Source organism: Pocillopora verrucosa, chromosome 3, assembly GCF_036669915.1.
Source record: "Pocillopora verrucosa isolate sample1 chromosome 3, ASM3666991v2, whole genome shotgun sequence".
Taxonomy (NCBI): domain Eukaryota; kingdom Metazoa; phylum Cnidaria; class Anthozoa; order Scleractinia; family Pocilloporidae; genus Pocillopora; species Pocillopora verrucosa.
Window position 1 is genome coordinate 26,845,278 of NC_089314.1, and position 19,769 is coordinate 26,865,046.

The following is a 19,769-nucleotide window of genomic DNA, read 5'->3' on the forward strand; positions in this document are numbered from 1 at the left end:
TGATCTAGGAATATACCACTCGTTAGTACCAATGAGGAAAAGGTGGCCTTCTAAGAGTTTGTTGGTTGCTTTCTTGCATGAATTTTCAATGACAACCAAAGGGCTAGAAGTTGCACATCTTGTTACAATGTTAAACCTCCAACAGATACAGTGTGTTTAAACAAAAGGAATCAAATCATGATCTACAGGTCTTCAACAAAAAATACAAACTGCATGACAAAACTTACTATTGGAAATGCTAAGTGTTCTTTCATTACAAAAACAGCTGAAGTCTTTTTGGGGAAAAAGAGAAACAAGTTCAAACTTCTCAAAAAGTATTTTGACATATTTTGTTGGTACAATTTAGTCCAAAATAAAAAGTTTTTTAGTGAAAACTAAGGATTGTGATATAAAGAGTAATTTTTTATGTTGTCATAACTGTCATGTTACACCATTGCTTTTTCACCTTCATTGGCTCCTGATTAGTTACTGTGTAGAATTAAGATTCTACTTTTGACATTTCAGTGTTTATATGGTCTAACTCCTAATTATTTAAGGGAATTAATTAGCACCAAAAAGCAATCCAGGTACTCTCTTAGGTCAAAAAAGTCTTTGTTACTTGAGTTACCTATTACTAAGACTCATCCAACCCTTGGTGATCGTGCATTCAAGTCAGCTGCACCTTATCTTTGGAATGCATTACCTTTCACAATTCGCCACATAAAGACATTGGACACTTTCAAGACTACTGTTTAACTAATTTTTTTAATTTAGCCTTCAAATAGTTTCTTATATTTTTAGTTGCTGTTAACATAATTTTACTGTGACAATATTGTGAAGTGCAACTGAATATATCCATATAGAGGTCTGCACTATATAAATGTAATTATTATTATATAACTGTTTTTATCAGTGTTTTTCTTCTTGCAATGCATTCTATTACATTATCGTTGCAAAGTCCTTTGTCAGACACATTAATATCTTTATTTATGATATTTTTGCTTTAATTCAAAATATATCTTGCCCGACTTCTTCTCACTGTCATAAATGTAGAAATGTTTTGTATAAATCTTTCAGATTTCTTTCATAAAAAAGTGTAGGTATGATTTCACCCAACTTCATTTGGTTATTTGTAAGAACAGGAAAATGCATCTATATGTCACCATCAGACACCTCAGCACTATCATAAGTTCTGACACGTTTATAATTATGTAACCTTACTTGAATGTTTCTTGTTATTATGTGTACGATGATTTTTGCCACTATCTGATTCCTCGCTGTCAGAGAGGAGGACACATTTATTTCTAAATTTACTTGATTTTTTGACGCAATCAAATGAATTATTATTCTCCTCACAACCAGATTCTTCATCACGTTCATGAATGAGGACACGTTTACGTCTCAATTCACTTGACTTTTTATTGCACCAATTTGCAAAATCATCGTCGTCATCATCATTATTACTATTAGTAACATGATTGTTCCTTTCTCCCTTTTTGTGACCAGCTTTGTTCTTCATTCCATTACATGTATCCTTTTCTGTGTCCATTCCAGATCTCAGCAACCTTTCCTCTGTCAAGAATGTTTCCCCACCACACCAATCCGTTATTTCCTTTCTGATAGCTGCAGCCAATTCAACATTGTGTTTACTTACATTTTCCTCTGTGTCTGTGACTTCATCTGTTGCAACAGTGTCAGCAAGAGACCCATTTTTAAAGCTCTTGCTACGATTAAGTCTTTTAAGTGTGGAGTTCTTTTTCGGTTTCTTTTTCTTGGATATAGATGATTGCGTAATCTGTTTCGCATGATAACCCGGTGTCACGCAAACTTCTGTATTGGATACAGATGATCGCGTGACCCTTTTCGGGTGACAGCCTTGTGTCACGCTAACGTCCGTATTATCTGCATCCGCCACTTCTGCTGTCATCCAAGGTGTCCTTCTTTTCTCAACACCACAGTTTATATCTTCTTCGTAGAAGTCGGCATCTAGAGAGAACAAATCGTGGATTACCGAATATTTTTCTTCCTTCTCGACGTGATTTTCACGAGGCTCATTTTCCGTTTGCTGGCGTGACGAGTCTGAGTCGTCATCTATCTGAATAATTTCCACTCTATGCGAGGAGCACTTTCCACTTACTATTTGATCTTTTCGATTCTTTTGCGTTTCCTTGGTTCTCTTGGGTTCTTTTGGAAAATAAGTAGTTATTGGTCTCATTTTCACAATTTTCCTGTTTGAACGTTTCCTTGATTTCCTTTTCGTTGCTGGCGTCGATTGCTTCTCTTTAATTTCAATCTGCCTAGTGATATTTTTAGTTAAAGTTTTGGAGTAAGTCTGCAAATCTCTTAACAGGCGCCTCAAATTGTGATCTGGGTCAATTAAGTCTGTTATTGGAAGCTCCACAGTAAAACATTTTCCGTCGATGATATCACACTTCACATCTGGGATTTGTCTCATATCTGTTAGTAATTGGACTTCTTCGAGCTCCTCATATTCATGAAGATTCTCTGGAGCAGTTTCTATCTGTTTTACTATCCTATTAATTTCGTCCGGGTCTAGCACAATGCGTCGTAAAGTTGCGATGTCTTTCCTGAGGAATATTTGTTTCAAAATGAAAATGTAAAAAGTTAGCTGGCTTTCCTCTAATGAGGTACTCTCCCAGAGGTAAATATTCGAAAGATTTTCATTATTTCGTTGCAGAGTACTCGTAGTGGATCTCGTAAAAGAGAAATGAATCTTCCATGAATCGTCTTCTCCGCTCGCTTCGTTGGTTATCTGGTAAACCACATAACAGTTGTCAATATTCAACCATACTTTGTATGACGAGTTTTCCTTTGCCAGTTCAGGAGACTCAAGGGATACTTATAGGCTGCCAATATCGCTAGACTGTATTTTTCTCAGAAAAAGAGTCGTCCTCCGTGACTGTTGCGTGGCAACAACAAACGCGCTGCCACGCAAGGCTACCTTTGTAGGTGGACCGTTATAAGAAACCAACAGTTTCAAATCGATCATCTCTCGGACTTAAATTGTTGATTTTGAACGATTTTCTTTGGCACAAAGTTTTTTCCGAATCGAGTAGAAAGTTTGCGCAGCGAATATCTTTCTCAGAAATTTTGTAACGATTTCCAGGAAAGAGCATTCGATTCGAGGAGAACAACGTTAAAAATAACCTTATATTTACATTTATCTTCGCAGCAATTTTGAAACATTGGGAGGTATAAAATTTGAACTTCAAATCAACATACGTTAATCTTGCAGGAGTGTTCAACCGCCAATGTTTGAAAAGAAATTGATAATCTTGTCACCTAACTTTATATTTGCGATTGCTCAATTAAAATAGAATGAGAAATATTTCGGAAGCAGTATTGTGCCACTTGCATTTTTAAGAACAGCCGCAAGCACTGTTCTCGCGTCGGAGATTGAAATTCCAATGCAACGGCGACAGCTGTAAATTTGTTATCAATAGGAAACGTTTGCTTCGGAGTTTTAAACTGTTCTAAAGAATTAACATAGAAAGAACTTCTGTTCACAAGATGCGGCTTTGAATTAACCTCACACAAATATCCTTGTAAAGCTTTAAATAAAACTGAGTTTCCTGCCAAAAATATTTGTTGAACTGTAATTGTGCAATTACCTTGCGCACGCTCACATGTAAACAGCGGTATCTTCAACCGTGAGAACTATTAAAACCGTTACAAGTCTCCGTAATTGATGAAATCTTTCGCTGCTATCAACTGCTCTCCGCTTTGCCATTTACAAAAGGAAAAGAATTGGGGAATTGAAACCCCTTACTTGTAGGCTGCTGTCAAATTTAACCGGGTTGAATTCAATTAACTGACGAAGAGAGACTGGGTCGAACCTTATTTTTATAGTATGAACAGTAGGGACTTCTGGACTAAAGGATTCTGGACAGTTGCAATGAGGTCGATCATCAAACGTCAAATGGCCAGAACATTAATCGTCAATTGTCAAGATTTTTTACCATGATCAGTCAGTAATGCCAAATCTTTAGTAACATTTGGTAATTATATTCGTTATTTTGCACTAAATTGCTTGTAATATTCACAAAATTCAATTATGAAGTTTCTTTTGTTCTTTTTTTACGGCAGACTGCCATTTGAAAACACTTAACCTGTTATGAAACATTAGTCGCGTTCTTATAAATGGTGTTACAACTCTCTCTTGCAAGTGGGACCCCTTTTTGGTGCAGGAAAAATTGATTGCCTGAAAGAGGTAAATCTCAAACAGCACAAAAAGATGTAAATCACATGGATCCTTTTATGGGAACTATTAATTACTTCATAACTGAAACTGTATAATCAAGAAAATGTACATAGTTTCTTCAGGAAAAAATGTTCATTTCAGGCAATCTTGTTGATTTTCTACAGCGGGCTACTCGGCTATTCACTTTTCACGTTCAAAAAATGTCTATACGATTGGTTTTGTGTACCATCTGAGATTTTTTTAAATTCAAAACACTGGTCTGCATCAAATACGTTTTCTTCGTATGATTTTAGTGGAAAACGAGTGTCACGGCGAAGAAAAGGATATTTTTTGTCACTTCATCCTCAAATATTCTTCATCGACTTTTCTACCTCATTTCAAAAAAATTAACGACGCAGATGTTTTGCCAAAACTTGAGGATAAACTTTCTGATCAATCCTAATTCCATTCCGTGTGGCTTAACCTTTTAAACCCTAAGAGTGACCAGCATCTAATTTCTCCTTACAGTAAAACTGCTGAATCATTCACTAAGATCATGAGAATAAAGGAAATGATCGCCAATCTAACAAGCTTTGATCTTGAAATGAATTCTTCTTGTCAGTACCTAAGAAACATATAGAGAAGAGTGTGGAGAAGATGGATACTGATGTTGGGGTGTTAAGGGCTAGGGTCATTTTCTAACGTTGGTGATGTATTTTCTGATGTGGTCTATCCATATCAATGTCCGTATCACTCTTTTCTATAATAGGGCAAAATGTTTATCATTTAACTTGCTTCTTTCATAAGGTTTCTCATCTAAATTATCGTAGAGTCCATAGTAGTTTCCATTTATATTTTGTCGTATATCTTACATATTGCATCTGTGTCACTTTCCAGGGAATCTGTTGTGTCCTCAATAGTCGCTGGACACCCTCAGAAATGGCGTCTGCTAAATTCGTATACCAACCAATTGGGAAATAAACGTACTCGGAATTTTTTAGTCGCTTTCATTAACCGTACACAACATGCAGCCCTCGCTACCAACTGGGATGCTTTTTCCTCTTCGCACAATGCACCCAATGTAGAATGCGTGACCTTTCTCGCATAATTTCCAGATATCTCTTTGGTAACCAGGAAAATTTGCGAAGTCTTGAGCTTCTTTCGGCAGTGGCGCAAGTTTCACCTCTTTTCTTAGCAAATTGACGATTGTTTCCAGCCAGTCAATATCTAGGATGTCCTCATTTCCTTGGAGAAATTTCTTAAACCGAATGTGTGCCAACATCTTTCGATCTGCACCACTGCCTGATAAGGAAATCCGATGCATCAAAGCAATGTCCTGAACCTTTAAAACTTGAGAGAATAGAAAGAACTTTTTGGCCTGCACGTGAATCTGGCTTAAACTTTCCAAATCAAGCTCTGGGTTTTCAAGATCCTCTTTAATGTTTTTCATGGCATCTTTGATTGCTTTCGATGGTTCGCTGACTTCTCGGTGCGCCTTAATGTTTGCCAGGACGTCTTCTGTCTTCCTCACCTGTTGAAGGATCATCAAGTGATTTTTGAAGGTAAATGTGAAAACACTACTGCGATTTTTACGCGGCAGATTGAAAGGATTCCACTTCCATGGGATGGATCGTGCAAAAGCAAGGTCTGCTTGTCCAAACTTTTTTCTGTGTTTCTCATCATACTCCTGAGTTGCACCGATGTCCTTTGCTAGACGAATGGAAGCGTCGTTAACCTCCACCTCAAGTTGTTCTATCTGTTTCTTCACGTTTTCAACGTTTTTCAGTGTCCTTTTGACAATATTTCCGTAGCGATAGCTGAATGTTATCGACCTTGAGCACCTGGGGCATTGTAGAAATTGTATATGGTCACCCAATTCACGCACCATCCACGCGTCCATCTCTTCAACACTTATGGTGTGACCACAGTCAAGAAGTTGAAGACACCTCGTGGCTTCTTTTTTAACAGAACCTCTAACAGCTAATGTGGAGGAAAGCTTTTTGGCATTGCAAATGGCACACAGCGTTGGACAGTTTTCTCCACACAAGCCAATACATGGATGTTGACAGGGGAGCTTCTTGGGACAAGGAGCATTACATGGAGGGCGGTCGCACTCCTCCCCACAAAGATTCTTGCACTGATAATGTGGACAACTCCACGTGCACGGTTCAGTGCAAGAATCACAAAGCTGTGAACAACGTCTTTTACATTTTCCGTGAGGACAACTCTTGGCACATTTCTTGTTACAGGGAGGGCAAGGTTCGCCACATACGGCGTTGCAACGGTGTAAACAAATCAGTAATCGACCGCATTGATGTTGGCAAAATTCATGTGAACCTCTCTCCTGACACTCGTAACATTTTCCAGAACAATAGTGACCACATGGCAACTTTGCTCTACATTCAGCCGGGCATTGCACATCATCAATAGATTGCTTGCAATGCATCTTGATCTTATGGCCACACGACAGGACTTTGATTACAACCTCATTACAAGGATAATTAGAGCAATCTTTTCCACATACTCCTTTACAGGGATGTTTGCACGAACTCTTCTGTCGCTGACATGGAGCGATGCAAGTGGCGGTTGTGCGTTCAAAACATCGAAAACTTTCCATTTTGTGGCCACAGGGAAATTTATCTTCTATTGTGTTTGTGCATCTCATATTTTTACAGTTCTCGCTACAAAGGCCCGGACATGGGTGACCACAACCAAGTTTTCTATTGCATTTCTCCTTGCATTTAACATCGTTGGGATCATCACTGCACCTCATTTGGAGAGAGTGGCCTCCTGCGCAGTTGAGTGGTTTGGACACTTTCTTACGGCATTTTTTCTGACTACATTCCTCTGAACATTTACCCTGACATTCGTGACCACAGGATAGTTTCCGCTGGCACCTATTTGTACAAACAACTTGGGACACATCATCAGAGCAGAGGCAACTCACTTTATGGAATCCACAGGCTAAATCCTTCTGAACTTCCACAGCACATTTGAAAGAAGCACAATTCTCACCGCATTTTTTCTGACAACGGTGTTCACACGGAAGAAAGCGATTACAAGGAGCATTACAGAAAATGTTTCCTTTTCGTCCTTCAGAGCACCCCACCTTCTTTTCATGACCGCAAGGCAATTCCATAGTAACCTTTTCGTTACATTCATCCTTTACTAATTCATTTCTCATTTTAGAGCATGAGGTGAGCTTCTTGTGTCCACAGGAAAGGACAAGTTGAACCTCCTCTTCACATAGGAGAAAGCAATCATTAGGCGCATCACAGATGTTTCTTTTTTGTCGTTCAGAGCACGTCATCTGCTTTTCATGGCCACAAGGCAATTCTATAGGAACCATTTCGTTACACTCCTCCTTTGTCAATTCGTTTTTAATTTCCGAGCATGTTGTATGCTTCTCATGGCCACAAGAAAGGGTCAGTTGAACCTCCTCTTGACAGGAGTGTTCCTCTGGATTAATATAACATCGGAGAATTGTTTCGTGTCCGCACGGTAGTATTCGCGTCGTTTTAGCCGTACAAGTAGCATTTTGCAAATCCTTTTTCAAAGAGAAGCAAACGAGAGACTTTGTATGTCCACATGATAGTTCAACATCTACTTTCTTCTTGCACTTACAATCATCAGGTTTTTTGTGACAGGGAAGAATGAGTTTGTGGCTACAAGGCAACTCTTTCTCTACTTTCTCGTTGCACAATGGTTTTTTTTCTGCTCCCTGCGCAACATGACACTCGTAGTGCATTTTGTGACCACAAGGCAAGTTAACTTCAATTCCTTTAGTGCATTTATACTTTAAGGGATTTTTGTGACAAGGTAAAACCACCTCGTGACCACACGGTAACGTTTTGCTCATTGGCAATGTGCATGGCTGAGCTTCACATTTTTTGCTACAAATACTTGAGCAAGGGTGTCCACATGCTCTTGATCTTTGGCACGGTTTATCACAGTTGATCGATTTTGGATCTATGTAACAGAGCTTCTCGACTGTGTGTCCACATGTAGGAAGTGGCATATTGTGTACCACCATGCAGGCATCACACGCACGACCATAGTGGCACAGCTTTTGGCATGCGTGACCTCTTGCGCACTTGGTTTGGCACAACTCCTCACATTTGACTTCTTTGCATTGACGGCCGCATACTGATGGGCATTTGTGACCGCAGTCCAATGGTCTCTGGCAAGGATTATAACAAAAAGCACTTTTGGGGTCAACATTGCAAGGCTCACTTTGTCGGTGCCCACAAGGAAGTTCTTTGATCACAGTTGCTTTGCATAGATCCACTCTACAATCCTCAAAACAGTTCCCAGGACACTCATGACCGCAGTCCAAAGTTCTTCTGCATCTCTCATGGCACTCGAATGAATCGTGTTTCTTGTGGCACAAAACTCGTTTCATATGCTTACACGGTAGTTGAACCATTATTTCTTCGTTACACTGACATTCATCTTTACATCTTTTCTTGCAAGGGTGGCCACATTCCAGAACCTTCTTGCAGTCGTTATTACATTCAACGGTAGTCGGATCACGGTGACATGCTATCTCTTTATTGTGCCCACATGGGAGGCTTTTGAGACATTTTTCTTTGCATTTTGCGGTGCACACCTCTCCACACTTTTTTCTGCACTTGTGTCCACATGGTAGCATCTTTTCGCATTTCACTAAACAGGAAAACGCTGCAGGATCAACACTGCATGGTATGGATTGTTCGTGCCCACACTTAGGTACTGTCTTCCACATACCGTGAGAACAATCAGGACAGCTTCTTGGATAATGACAGACTTTTCCACACTGGTGTTCGTTGGGGCAACTTTTGAAACACACTTTTCGACATTGCTCAACATGATACAAGTCTGATGGATGGCAAGGCCTGTCACAAGCATGGCCACAATCAAGTCGTTCCCCACACATCTTCCTGCATCCTCCACACATTGGGAAATCGCCTGGATTCCGCACAGATGTCACATTCTTGTGTCGCTGACAAGTAAGTTCAAAGGTATCGCCAATTGCTTTCGCTCTGTCTAAATCATGGCATATCTCCTGCCACACTGGGCACTGGCGTCTTAGCATGTTAAGGTTTCCAATGCAGTAAAATCCTTTGCGTGCTCGAGACAAGGCAACACAAATTCTATTGGACTCACTAAGAAAACCAATTCGACCCACTGAATTACTTCTCACCAGTGACAGAAGAATGATATCATTTTCTTCTCCTTGAAAGTTGTCCACTGCACAAATTTTGATTCCTTCAAATTGATTTCGTGGCATTTGTTGTTGAAGAAGAAGTAGCTGGCCGATGTACATGGTTAGAACTGTGATTTGGTGCGGTTTGTAGCCTTGCTGTAGAAGATACTTACATAGGTATTTCAAGAAGGTAGCTTCGTGAGGATTAGAGAAACTCTGTAGATTCCCATTTTGGCTCTCGGGTTGACAATGATCAACAAAAAACATATTCTGCGATATGCCAACTATATTCTCGAATTTGTACACTGTTTCGTGATCCAAGATCTCATGATCGTAGAACCGTTTAGTCAGTGCAGCAATCTCAGGGCGCATGCGGTGCTGTATACACAGCCGTTTGCAATCCATACTGTTCATAACCATTCTTTCGAACAAGGAAATTTCCAGGTTGTATTTCTGGGCCAGTTCATAGACTGTTGCTTTCGGGCGTAGCTGCTTGTGGTCACCGATAAGTATAACATGATTTGTATCACGTGATAAAGAAGTGATGATGTGCGCCTCCATTACTTCTGCCGCCTCCTCGATGATGACAATTTTCGGACCAATTTTTTGAAGCATTGAGTGGTACCTTGCAGCACCGCTGGTTGTCATTCCAACTACAGTTGCTTTACGTATGACTTCTTCTTCTTCTTCCGCTCTCAATTCTTCTAATTCATCACAAAGCCGCCTGTGCTTCTGTTCATACCCTTGGACTTCCATTCTGTGGCGATCACGGTAGCATTCGGCCCAGTAAAGGTACAATCGGAGTCTGTTTTCTTCTGACAAGGACCAAATATTTGTCACACTCATTGCTTCTTCATCCGACATCGCATGTAAATTTTGAAGCTTCTCTTGTATTTGGCCTGTGTCTGCTCTAAGATCAATCTTGGCTTCTCCTTTCTTTTTTTTCTTACGTTTTTTACTGGTCGTCTCTGTGCTATGGCTACTTCTACCAATGTGATCTTTCCTCTCTTCATTCCTCTGTCGTCTAGACGACTTCTTATATTTTACCTTAGTCCATCTTTCGCCATTTTCATCATCATCTATGTCATCTTCATCTTCACAGTTTCCTTTGGTAGGTAGTTGAATTGCTGACATACATTCCTCTTCGCCTACTAAGCGTCTTTGATTTTGTATTCGCGTCGCCTCATCTTCTCTAGCGGTCATGTCTTCAAGGCCTTTATGTGTTTCTTCAACTTTTACTTCATAAGAACTCTCTACCTTCTGTTGCGGTGGTTTATCTGTAACGTGAATGTCGAATGGTGCCCAGAAATGATCAGGACTTTGTTCACCTTCACTTTTATCCTCCTCTTGAAGAATTGATCCATCTACTCCATCAGCATGGTTGGTCTCTATTGACCCATCGGACACCTGATTTGTGTCATTTAATCGGCAGTCATTGCACAGCCATAATTTAAAAGTATTGCTAGTATCTTGACACTCAGTTGTTGCGTTTCGTGGAAATAGAGAGTCATAAAGTTGGTCCACATGAAGCGGGTTCATGTCGCCTTCCAAAACTGTGAACTCCAAAATGGCTTTTTCAGCTTTGAGAAATGTTTTCTGAACATTTTCGATTTCTTTGAGATTATCTTTTAGTTTCCAGTAAATAAAGCCTCGCTTGTCAAGTCGTCTGTTATCTTTTACGAATAGTTTCAAATTGCAACCCTCAAGACTTTGGCTTTTGGACCTTCCCCCAACTCGAATTATTGCGCCCCTCTCCCGATTGAATTCTAGCACTTTTTCGAGGAACTGATCTAGAGCGTGGTTGGTGTAGCAGACCATCAACATCGGGGATGCTTTCTCGGGATCCCATTGTTTCCGGTTCTCAAGAAGGCATCGCGCAATTTTGGCTCCAACGTAGGTCTTCCCTGTTCCGGGGGGACCTTGAATCACGGAGAACTCGGTCGTTACTCCTGTTCTTAATGCCTCAAGCTGAGAAATGTTAAGAGGGAGTTCCTCAGCCGGTGGCCAAGCTTCAGGTTCGAGAACAGGTATCTTCTGTAGTCTTACTGGATGACTTACGGCAAGGGCTTTGCTGAGATCGTAACATACGGGATCCTGATTGCTATCGCGTCTGAGATACTTTGGCGGGTCCACCTCGGCGCTGCATTCAACCAAGTACTTAGGAAAAGGCAAGCTATTTTCGTTTAGTTCTTGGAGTCCCTTGAGCACATGATAATACGCCTCAAAATACGCCGGAGACTCAGCCATCTGGTACGGCTCTTGACGCTTTTCGATATCAAAAACATTTTGATCTTCGACGAATCGGATGTCAAATTTACCTTCCTCCACATCCTTCGGATCTCGATTAGCAACCGTGGCAAAGAGCATTGTTTGGAAGTTGTCTTTCGAAAGGCAAACGAAGGAACCAAAGATGAGCCGTTTTGAGTGAGCCAATATTGCCTTGGAAAACTTGGATTCCTGAAGTTTAACTTTGTAAATAACGCCAGAGGATGTGAATTCCTTTCCGACAATGCGCACTTCTTGGTAGCATTTCATGGACTGGTTGCGTCGTTCTCTAGGGACATTGTGGGTAATTTCGTAAATTCCTTCCCTTAAGGGCTCGAGGAAATCTTCTCTAAGCAACCGAAACTGTACATCAAGGTAGTGTTCAACATCGTCATATCTTCCCTTTGAAATGTTTGTACGTAGGAAAGGTCGTTCTTGAGATGTCATTTCTTTGTTTGTCGGACAGATCGGCAAATCCCTGAAGTCGTTAGGAGGCTTTTTTCCTGTCATGTTTGTGTAACGTTGTCCTCGCTTCTGTCTCTCAGCTGTAATGATATTATCTCTGAACCGTTTAAAGGCCTCAAGCTCCTTCTCCAGCTCCGCTTTTCTGTCGATCCTTGCACCATCTAAGGCTCGCTTCAATTGTTCATAGGGCAGGTCAGCATAAGAACTGGGCAAAGGCATCAAAAACCGTTTGAATATTTTGATCAGGCATTGAATAAGTTTTCTTCGGGATCCTTGGTAATTTAAGGTTTCTGAGTCTTGAATACGATCCAGGAGGAATGGAATCTTTGATTTAAAAAAAACTGAACCTTTAAGTGCCGTGAGAATTTTGATCACGTTCTCGTCTATTGGCTCTAGGCATACTGTCGCTAATATGCAGGTAAGGTCAAAGATGAATTCATCGCTTTTGTGCTGCTCCTCTTCCGATCGTAGAAAATGTTTAAAGCGAGCCATACTCTCACTCAATTTTTGAACAATATCAGTGCCTCTCATCTCTTTTAACATTTCCAAGTCTAACATATTTTTCGCTGGTAAAACGCCTCGCAAAGGTGTCGGTGCTTTCTGCTGTGACGGGGAACAGACATTCCTATTTCCTGGAAAAGGCGTTCTTGCTTGTTTTGCTTGTGTTTGACCTGTGTTATAAGGAAATGTGTTCCAAAATAAGTTGATCGTTTGTCATTTGATTTTTTCGAAATCAGAGAACTGTGCAACTCTATTGGGAATCATCACATGCTTACAGTCTTGGAGACGTGACCTAATCACACTAATAGATTTCAAAGGGCATGCTAGTAGGCCCTTGCTTTTTTTGTGCGTCGCATTTCCCCTTTCCTTTTTTGATGCAAATTATGTGCACTTCTCATTATTCAATAACCCTTCACTCAATCACCCTTGTTGCAGGGCAGCTTCGAGGGACAAAGCTATGTATTTGTTAGGAGTGGAAGCATTTATACACAAATAAGATATTTGCAGCAGAGCTGATGGGATGTTCTCTTGTTATCTGTGAATAAACAACTTGCAAGCTTTGGTTAAGAGTTATTGAACATTGATTTAATAAAAATTGTGCTATTTTCTGAATCAAAACCTTCACAATTGATTATCGCCTAGAATTCCAATTTAACCCCATTACCTGGAAGTTTTCCCTCTTCAAATGGTGACGCCATCACGGGACCTTTTCCGTGTTCCCGTGATGATTCTTCGTGAACTTGTTTGCTATCTTTATCAACGTTGTCATCTACGATTGAAAGAGTGTTGTTTTAGAAAGACAAGTACAATTATCTGGTAGACTTGCTATTTTCAGTAGAAAGTGCCCACGAACGTGAAGGACTTAAAGTACTGAAATACATCAATAAAAGTTCAGGAGTAAATGGCCGCCTCGCCTGGTCTCGTGAAGATTAATAACAGGCCCTTAGGAGCGAATTTTGTTTTGCGAGGGCCCAAAGGCAACAGTGGTTGTGCTACATTTAAATGAGCCATAATGGAAACACGGTTCTCAACAAAAATCTGATTCTTTAGACAAGCTCTCATAGCCTACTCGCAACCATGTACGTTGGTAGCAGTGCATTTATCTTCTTTTTTCCTCATCAACCAGACGTGTGTGTCTGTGTGAGTATGTGAGATGTGAGGGGGGGGGGGGAGGGGGGAAAGGGGAAGTGCATGGTCTCCCCTAGTCTCCTATTTCTACGGGCATGGATGATTACTAATAAGATAAATAACAGAGTAAATTGTACCCTTAATTGCCTTGCTCTGATATCCAAAGATCCCGAGAGGTCACTCACCTCGAGTTTTGTGTTGAACTGGTCTGTTGTGTACTGCATTTCCACTTGCCTTTTGAGGGGCTGACCTTGCTGCTTGTGGTGTCGTTTTCGTCTGTGTACCCGTCTGACTTGACTCAGTTGTAGCTTCAGTATCTAAAATATTCCGTTAAAATCGAAATTTGCCACTGAGGTGAGATTTTTACACAGCCTACATTTGATGAATTTTGACATGATAGTATATAGACCCTTTCTGAGTGACTCGTTTGCCGAGGTGTCTCATGATGCAAGTCTCTAAATTGAATCAGCTTAGGGGCTGTCAAGCTCTTATGAGAGCATCCAAAGCAAGTTGAGCGTTTTGGAGTGCTGTGGAAGTATTTTCACTAACTTATTTCTTTAATGAAGTACCTTAAGCTGAGGAAATGGTCCTTAAAAGCCTAAAAAACTTAGAAGGAACCAATCCACTTCACTTAGAAATTTTGTAAAACTTATTGAGGTGTTAAGAATTTTTTATGCAACTAGCATGTCAGACACGAGAAATGACAGGCGCATACGACAAAAAAAAACAGCTAATAGACAAAAAAACAACAATGAATGTTATGTAGTCACTCAAACGTATTTAAAGGCGTTTGATTAATAATCAAAGGTCCTTCATCAATATCAATTAATTTTACAATCCGGTCCTTGATTGACAAACCAAAATTAAAATTGCAAGATAAACTTAAACAGTTGTGGGGTCCAACAGGTTTCCAAGTGGATAACGACTGCTAATTTTGTAAGCATTCAGATGAGTTTTATTTATTCAGTGACAATAAATAAATTTGAGCAACGCCACGTCCGGACTAAACTATTGATGCATTACGCATTTTCACGAGTTTTAAAGCATTATTCATGTAGAATGATTGATTTAATACCCATTAACCGTGTATGGGTTTCCTCCTGAGCTTCATTTCACCCTCCATGAATTGCTTCCTCTCAATACCAACCATATGGATAACTTTTACTCGATGTACTTCTTTTCAATCGAATTAAACTCGAAATTGTATTATTTTGGTACTCCCAACATTTTCTACTCACCTACAGAGGCGTTTTCTCTGCCTTGATGTCGTCTCTGTCGTTTATTCCTTCTACCATCCGGATGCTTTCTTCCATATCGGCCTCTGTGGTCTTGTTTGTCTTGTTTAGTTTTATCATCTTGAGTAAAAAGAGCATTCTATTACACCTGCTTACAAAGCTTCATGCACTAACCATCTGATTGATTCCTTGGCACTACATCGACAACCTATCAAGTCTCTGCTGATGAGCCACAGGTTTTTTTACCATTCAATCGTGAAAATAGGTATTGGTAGACGGTTGGAATAAATGGAACGTATCAGAACCCCAAATAGAAATTTCCATAACAAGAACATATTGCACGCGAAATGACCTGGAAATGAGCCAATGGAAAGTACATTTCTTTTTCGAAATTCTGTTTGAAATACTCTCGGCGGTGAGATCTGCATAAGTTTCCTTATTACATTGCAACCACAACATTGCAATACTATACCTGGTATTTGATCAGCAGATGATCCACAAGCACCTCCGCTCGGTTGAGACGCCTGAGGACTTTCTGTCCATGGTAAAGATTTGGCTTGTCCCTCTTCCCTTGTTTTTGACGATTCATCAGATTCTGCAATGCAAGCAGAGATTTGAGATTTAATTGGTCGTTTTTAGAAAAGATAAAAGTCATCCAAGTTGTACAGGACTGGAAAAATGTTTATGCATATCTCCTTTTCCAGGTGGAAATATTTACAATTATGAGAGTATAGTTAGATAAATGTCTTGATCATCTATCCAGCTTCGTTCGCAAAGAGCTGTAGAAACCAGTTTTAACTGATTAAAATCATAGGGATGAAATGGGTGATGTCTAACACAGTTCAGTGACATTAATCCTGAAAGATTTTTTCTCTTTTTTTAATCTTTAGCAAAGGTAAAAGGCCCGCGAAAAAGATACCCAGACTGAACTAATCCTGAATTAAAAAGGGGCTGAGGAGGGGGCGGGGAGGGTCCAACTTAACCAGTGGGTCAGTTCTGGAGACAAAGAGGACGAAAACATGAGACATGCCTTTAAATGGAATCAATGCCATGCAATCTTTCAATATAACTAGTGGCTATAGCCCAATGAAGTTTCCACTGCTATTGTATTCGACACAAATGTCTCCTCAGGGTAGTTCATGAATAGTAATAAATCTAGATAATAGCGGAACAACATTAAATGCACTCACAAAATTAAAAAGTTTATTAACGGAGATTGGGACCAATATCAGTATCTGGGCAACTGCCCACCTACCCCTCCCCTAACCCAACATTAACCCTAACTTTTTATCAATAGACTGTTGTTGGGTTGGGGAAGGGGTAAGTGGGCAGTTGCCCAGATACTGATACCGATCCAATGATTGCCCATTAAGGTTAAACCCTTGGCCATGTTCTACTTAAGAATATTATGTAGGGTATATATATGAGTTATAGAGTGAAACACTTTTTAATACCTTTGGATTTTTCCTGTTGTCGTTCACGTCTGTCGAAGGTACTCGACCATTTTTTTTTCTTCGAGGGCATGGTGCTGAAAGAAGAGTGATGTATCACAACTGAGTCTTTTTGGTACCACTTTACAAAGCTTAACCTGCGACTAATCTTTACCTATCATATTGCAGTAGTAGTCTATTTAGATTGAATTGTAAAACTAAAGGGAAATAGATAACAACTGATGGATCGAAAACAATTTGTAGAGTTTTAAAACATGATAGAGCTTTAAAAAGTCATCGCTCGTCACTTGAAACTTGAACAAAGTAGGGGCCTTTTAGGAAGCTTTCAAAATTGTTTAAATTATACGAAATAGTGTTTCGCCCTCAAAGGTCCTTATTTTGCTGCTGGTACAAACTTTCTGTGGACTTTTTAAGGAATTACGAGAATGTTGATGAGCAGACCGAGGCCTTTTTAGGCATAAAGAAGAGAATGCATAAAATTAAAGTTCTAAATTTATCTACCTTAACATTTTGCCACAAAAACCTCACTCATGCAGACCGTGACTTAAACTGCAATCCACGCTCGCGGGATTGGCACGATCAACTAGGTCGAGTTATGAGTTATGATGTCACTCCACGGTCTGATTGCATTTGCCAACGTGGCAGTGTGGACAGCAAATTTAGGGAACTTGAGGTAGTTTGTCGATAAAACAACACTTGATTCAATTCTACCATTCAGCGTCTTAAAAATTTTGCTTTTGCTGAACAAATACTGGTTTTATAGTCTCGTCGGTCTTGACTTACCCACAGAATATAAGCACAGGACTTTATTTCAATTACAGGCGCCATCTTGATTAAGAGTGCCCTTACGAAAAGTTGATTTTAAGCGAGGAATAACCATTTACATTTTGTAAAGGTCTCTTAGCAGAAAACATTTATACAAGTTTTGCAAAAGAATACAGTTAAGATATTGAAACAACTGAATAATACAAGGAATATTGTACGATTTAACTAGGGTATTGTAAAACATTAAAAAGGAGCACTCCAATGCAGTGAATAACTTTTTATATCGTTCATCGTCAGTCCGTTATTTCATTCATGCAATCTATAGCAATTCGTTTCCATGATGAGCGTAGATAGCAATTTAGGTTACTAAATACGTTTGATCGTTCGAGCAATTTCAAGGGTGCCAACGACGAACTAATGACGCTGCTTCCGTTTATTGGTTTAGTATTCTTTACGAAACGACAATCGTCTCACAATGTTTGATGATGCACAATGTTGCATATTTTATCTGAAAGATCTGGTTAACCACGATACATAGATTCGATACATAGACAAAACAACCTGATCGAACACAAATTTGCTCCCAGTACCTGTAGCCAGTGTTGTTTATGAAATGCATTAAAATAAAACATTTTGAATTCACGTAACAGTTTTCCTATCAAACTAGAACAGCCTACTTGCGCCGCACATTTAGCAAAATAGGAAATACTAACTTCATCCTCTAACTTCGAGCTAGTGAATCAGGGATTTTAATTACTTTATAAATATTTATTTCGCTGATGCAAAGCATTTTTCAAATCCATCTGGAATTGGTACGAAGTTTTAATTTGCAGACACAATATATATAGTTTATAATCCAATATTTTCGAGTCATCTGAATTAACAAACATTATGATGGCGTATGTACCCTGACATTAAATGATATAAAGAGTCAAACTCCATTTTCATTATATTTTTCCTCGGGCATAGTCCAGCTAGGTGGAAATAACAACCAAGAATACCCATAACTTTCTTGCTACTGATCTGAGATATAGATTCAAACATAAGTGAAAGTTTCGAAACTTATGATTTTCCAAGTTAGGTTGTGAAATACAACAAAATAAAGGAGTTTAAACTGTTGGTCCTTACCAAGATATACAATTTGTTAAGCAGTTGTGCAATGTAACGCCACAGCCATCAAAGGTTAATCAAAATTTTCGCGATTGTCTTCATTCATACAGTGTGGAAAACTACTGTCGAAATTACAGCAGATTTGAGCTCGGCATGTGCTTAAAGATATAAAACACGAATCGACCGACACTAATCGCTCCTTGTGGTTCGATGATTACAGATTAGTTCAACAGATTTTATCTTGGGGGCCGTGGCTTTACTTTTGTTTAACCATTCAAAATTCTCTTGTGTTATGATCGGTTTTAAAGGGAGTTTTTATAATTTAATATTATGTTTAGACATTCGACCATTGAGGGCAAATCATGTTTCCCTTCATGACTTGTATTTTGTATTTGTCATGCCCGCCATTGTAGTATTATAATCGCGAGAAAAATTTGTTTTCGTCTTGTGAAACGAAACGAGTCGCATAAAACCGGTTTGATTTTTGTGTCATTGCGACATCGGAATTTCAGAGGCCCGCGAATTCTATTTCCTTTACTAAATCTACGCAAAAATGTGTAAAATGTAACATTATATAGCACAAAACACTTTGTTCTCACTTACCAAGTTATGCGCCAGCCTCTCTAAGTCTATTCTCTAACCCAACTCCAGCTTCTTTCACAGGAGTACAGTGTTTCGACAAAGCAAGATTTCTCAGAAACCAATATTTCAAATGTTTTTGGGAAATCTTTCGAAACCGCAAGATTCTGAGAAAAAATTGTTTTGTCTGATTATAAATTTTTTCTCGGAAAAAGTAGTCTGGGAAAATTAGAATGGACCCTGGAGTCAAAGACTTTGGACAACGGAATGCCTTCTGTGTGGTTAACATAATCTACTTGAAAAGTTTTTGATAGCCAATCAGTTTATCTAATTTCTCTTAAAGTTTTCTTTTTCTTATCCCGTGCCTCACTTTATCTTGTTGTGTCGTATCTCTGTGATATTAATAAAACTGATATCATCGTTTGCTAACAAAAGAGTTTACAGTGACGACCACTAAGCACCCAGATAGCTTACCGATGCTTTCCTCGATCTCATTTCAAATTTTCTTCATATTGAAGTATATTAAATAAAAAAGATTGGGCAGCGCCGTCTCAGTTTTTTTGGATTGATGTCGGCGAATTCAGTACGATATGGGTCGTCATGCAACATACGGTAATACAATTATATGTAACACAACGAACAGTCCATTGCGCAAGTCTACCCTATTAACCAGGTGTAAAAGTGTAAACAAAACAAGGGTTAAGAGATGCTCTTTTTCTAGAAATATGATCTTGGTGTTTTTGTCGCTAATCAAAGAGCTTAATTCTTAGAAAAAGTTATTTCATTTGGAAATTAAAATTTTTCTCGTTAGAGCTGATATGGAAAACGCAATGGACTCGACGGGAATTGGGCACGAGGTACCAGTTAATGATCCCCTTAAAGGTTTACTTTGCATACCAGACCTT

At 39.4% G+C, this 19,769-nt stretch overlaps 1 protein-coding gene and 1 pseudogene across 1 annotated transcript; both read right to left on the bottom strand.

Moving 5' to 3' along the window:
* Positions 1–359: 359 nt before the first annotated feature.
* Positions 360–4,875, bottom strand: LOC131772345 (uncharacterized; annotated as a pseudogene).
* LOC131772352 (NFX1-type zinc finger-containing protein 1-like) lies at positions 4,006–19,025 on the bottom strand. Its single transcript, XM_059088252.2, has 7 exons — positions 18,889–19,025; positions 16,414–16,487; positions 15,432–15,554; positions 14,963–15,079; positions 13,910–14,041; positions 13,261–13,365; positions 4,006–12,766 (listed from the first exon to the last, which is right to left on the bottom strand). Exons 2-7 carry the CDS (start codon positions 16,481–16,483, stop codon positions 5,178–5,180), a joined length of 8,136 nt encoding a protein of 2,711 aa, XP_058944235.2. The 5' UTR covers positions 16,484–16,487; positions 18,889–19,025; the 3' UTR covers positions 4,006–5,177.
* Positions 19,026–19,769: the final 744 nt, after the last annotated feature.

Excerpts from the sequence above, each read along its gene's own strand:
- LOC131772352 (XM_059088252.2), bottom strand. The coding sequence starts at position 16,483 with ATGCCCTCGAAGAAAAAAAAATGGTCGAGTACCTTCGACAGACGTGAA. Across the intron at positions 13,366-13,909 it reads AGTTCAACACAAAACTCGAG|ATGACAACGTTGATAAAGAT; the intron begins GTGAGTGACCTC and ends TTTCAATCGTAG. Across the intron at positions 12,767-13,260 it reads TGAAGAGGGAAAACTTCCAG|GTCAAACACAAGCAAAACAA; the intron begins GTAATGGGGTTA and ends CTTATAACACAG.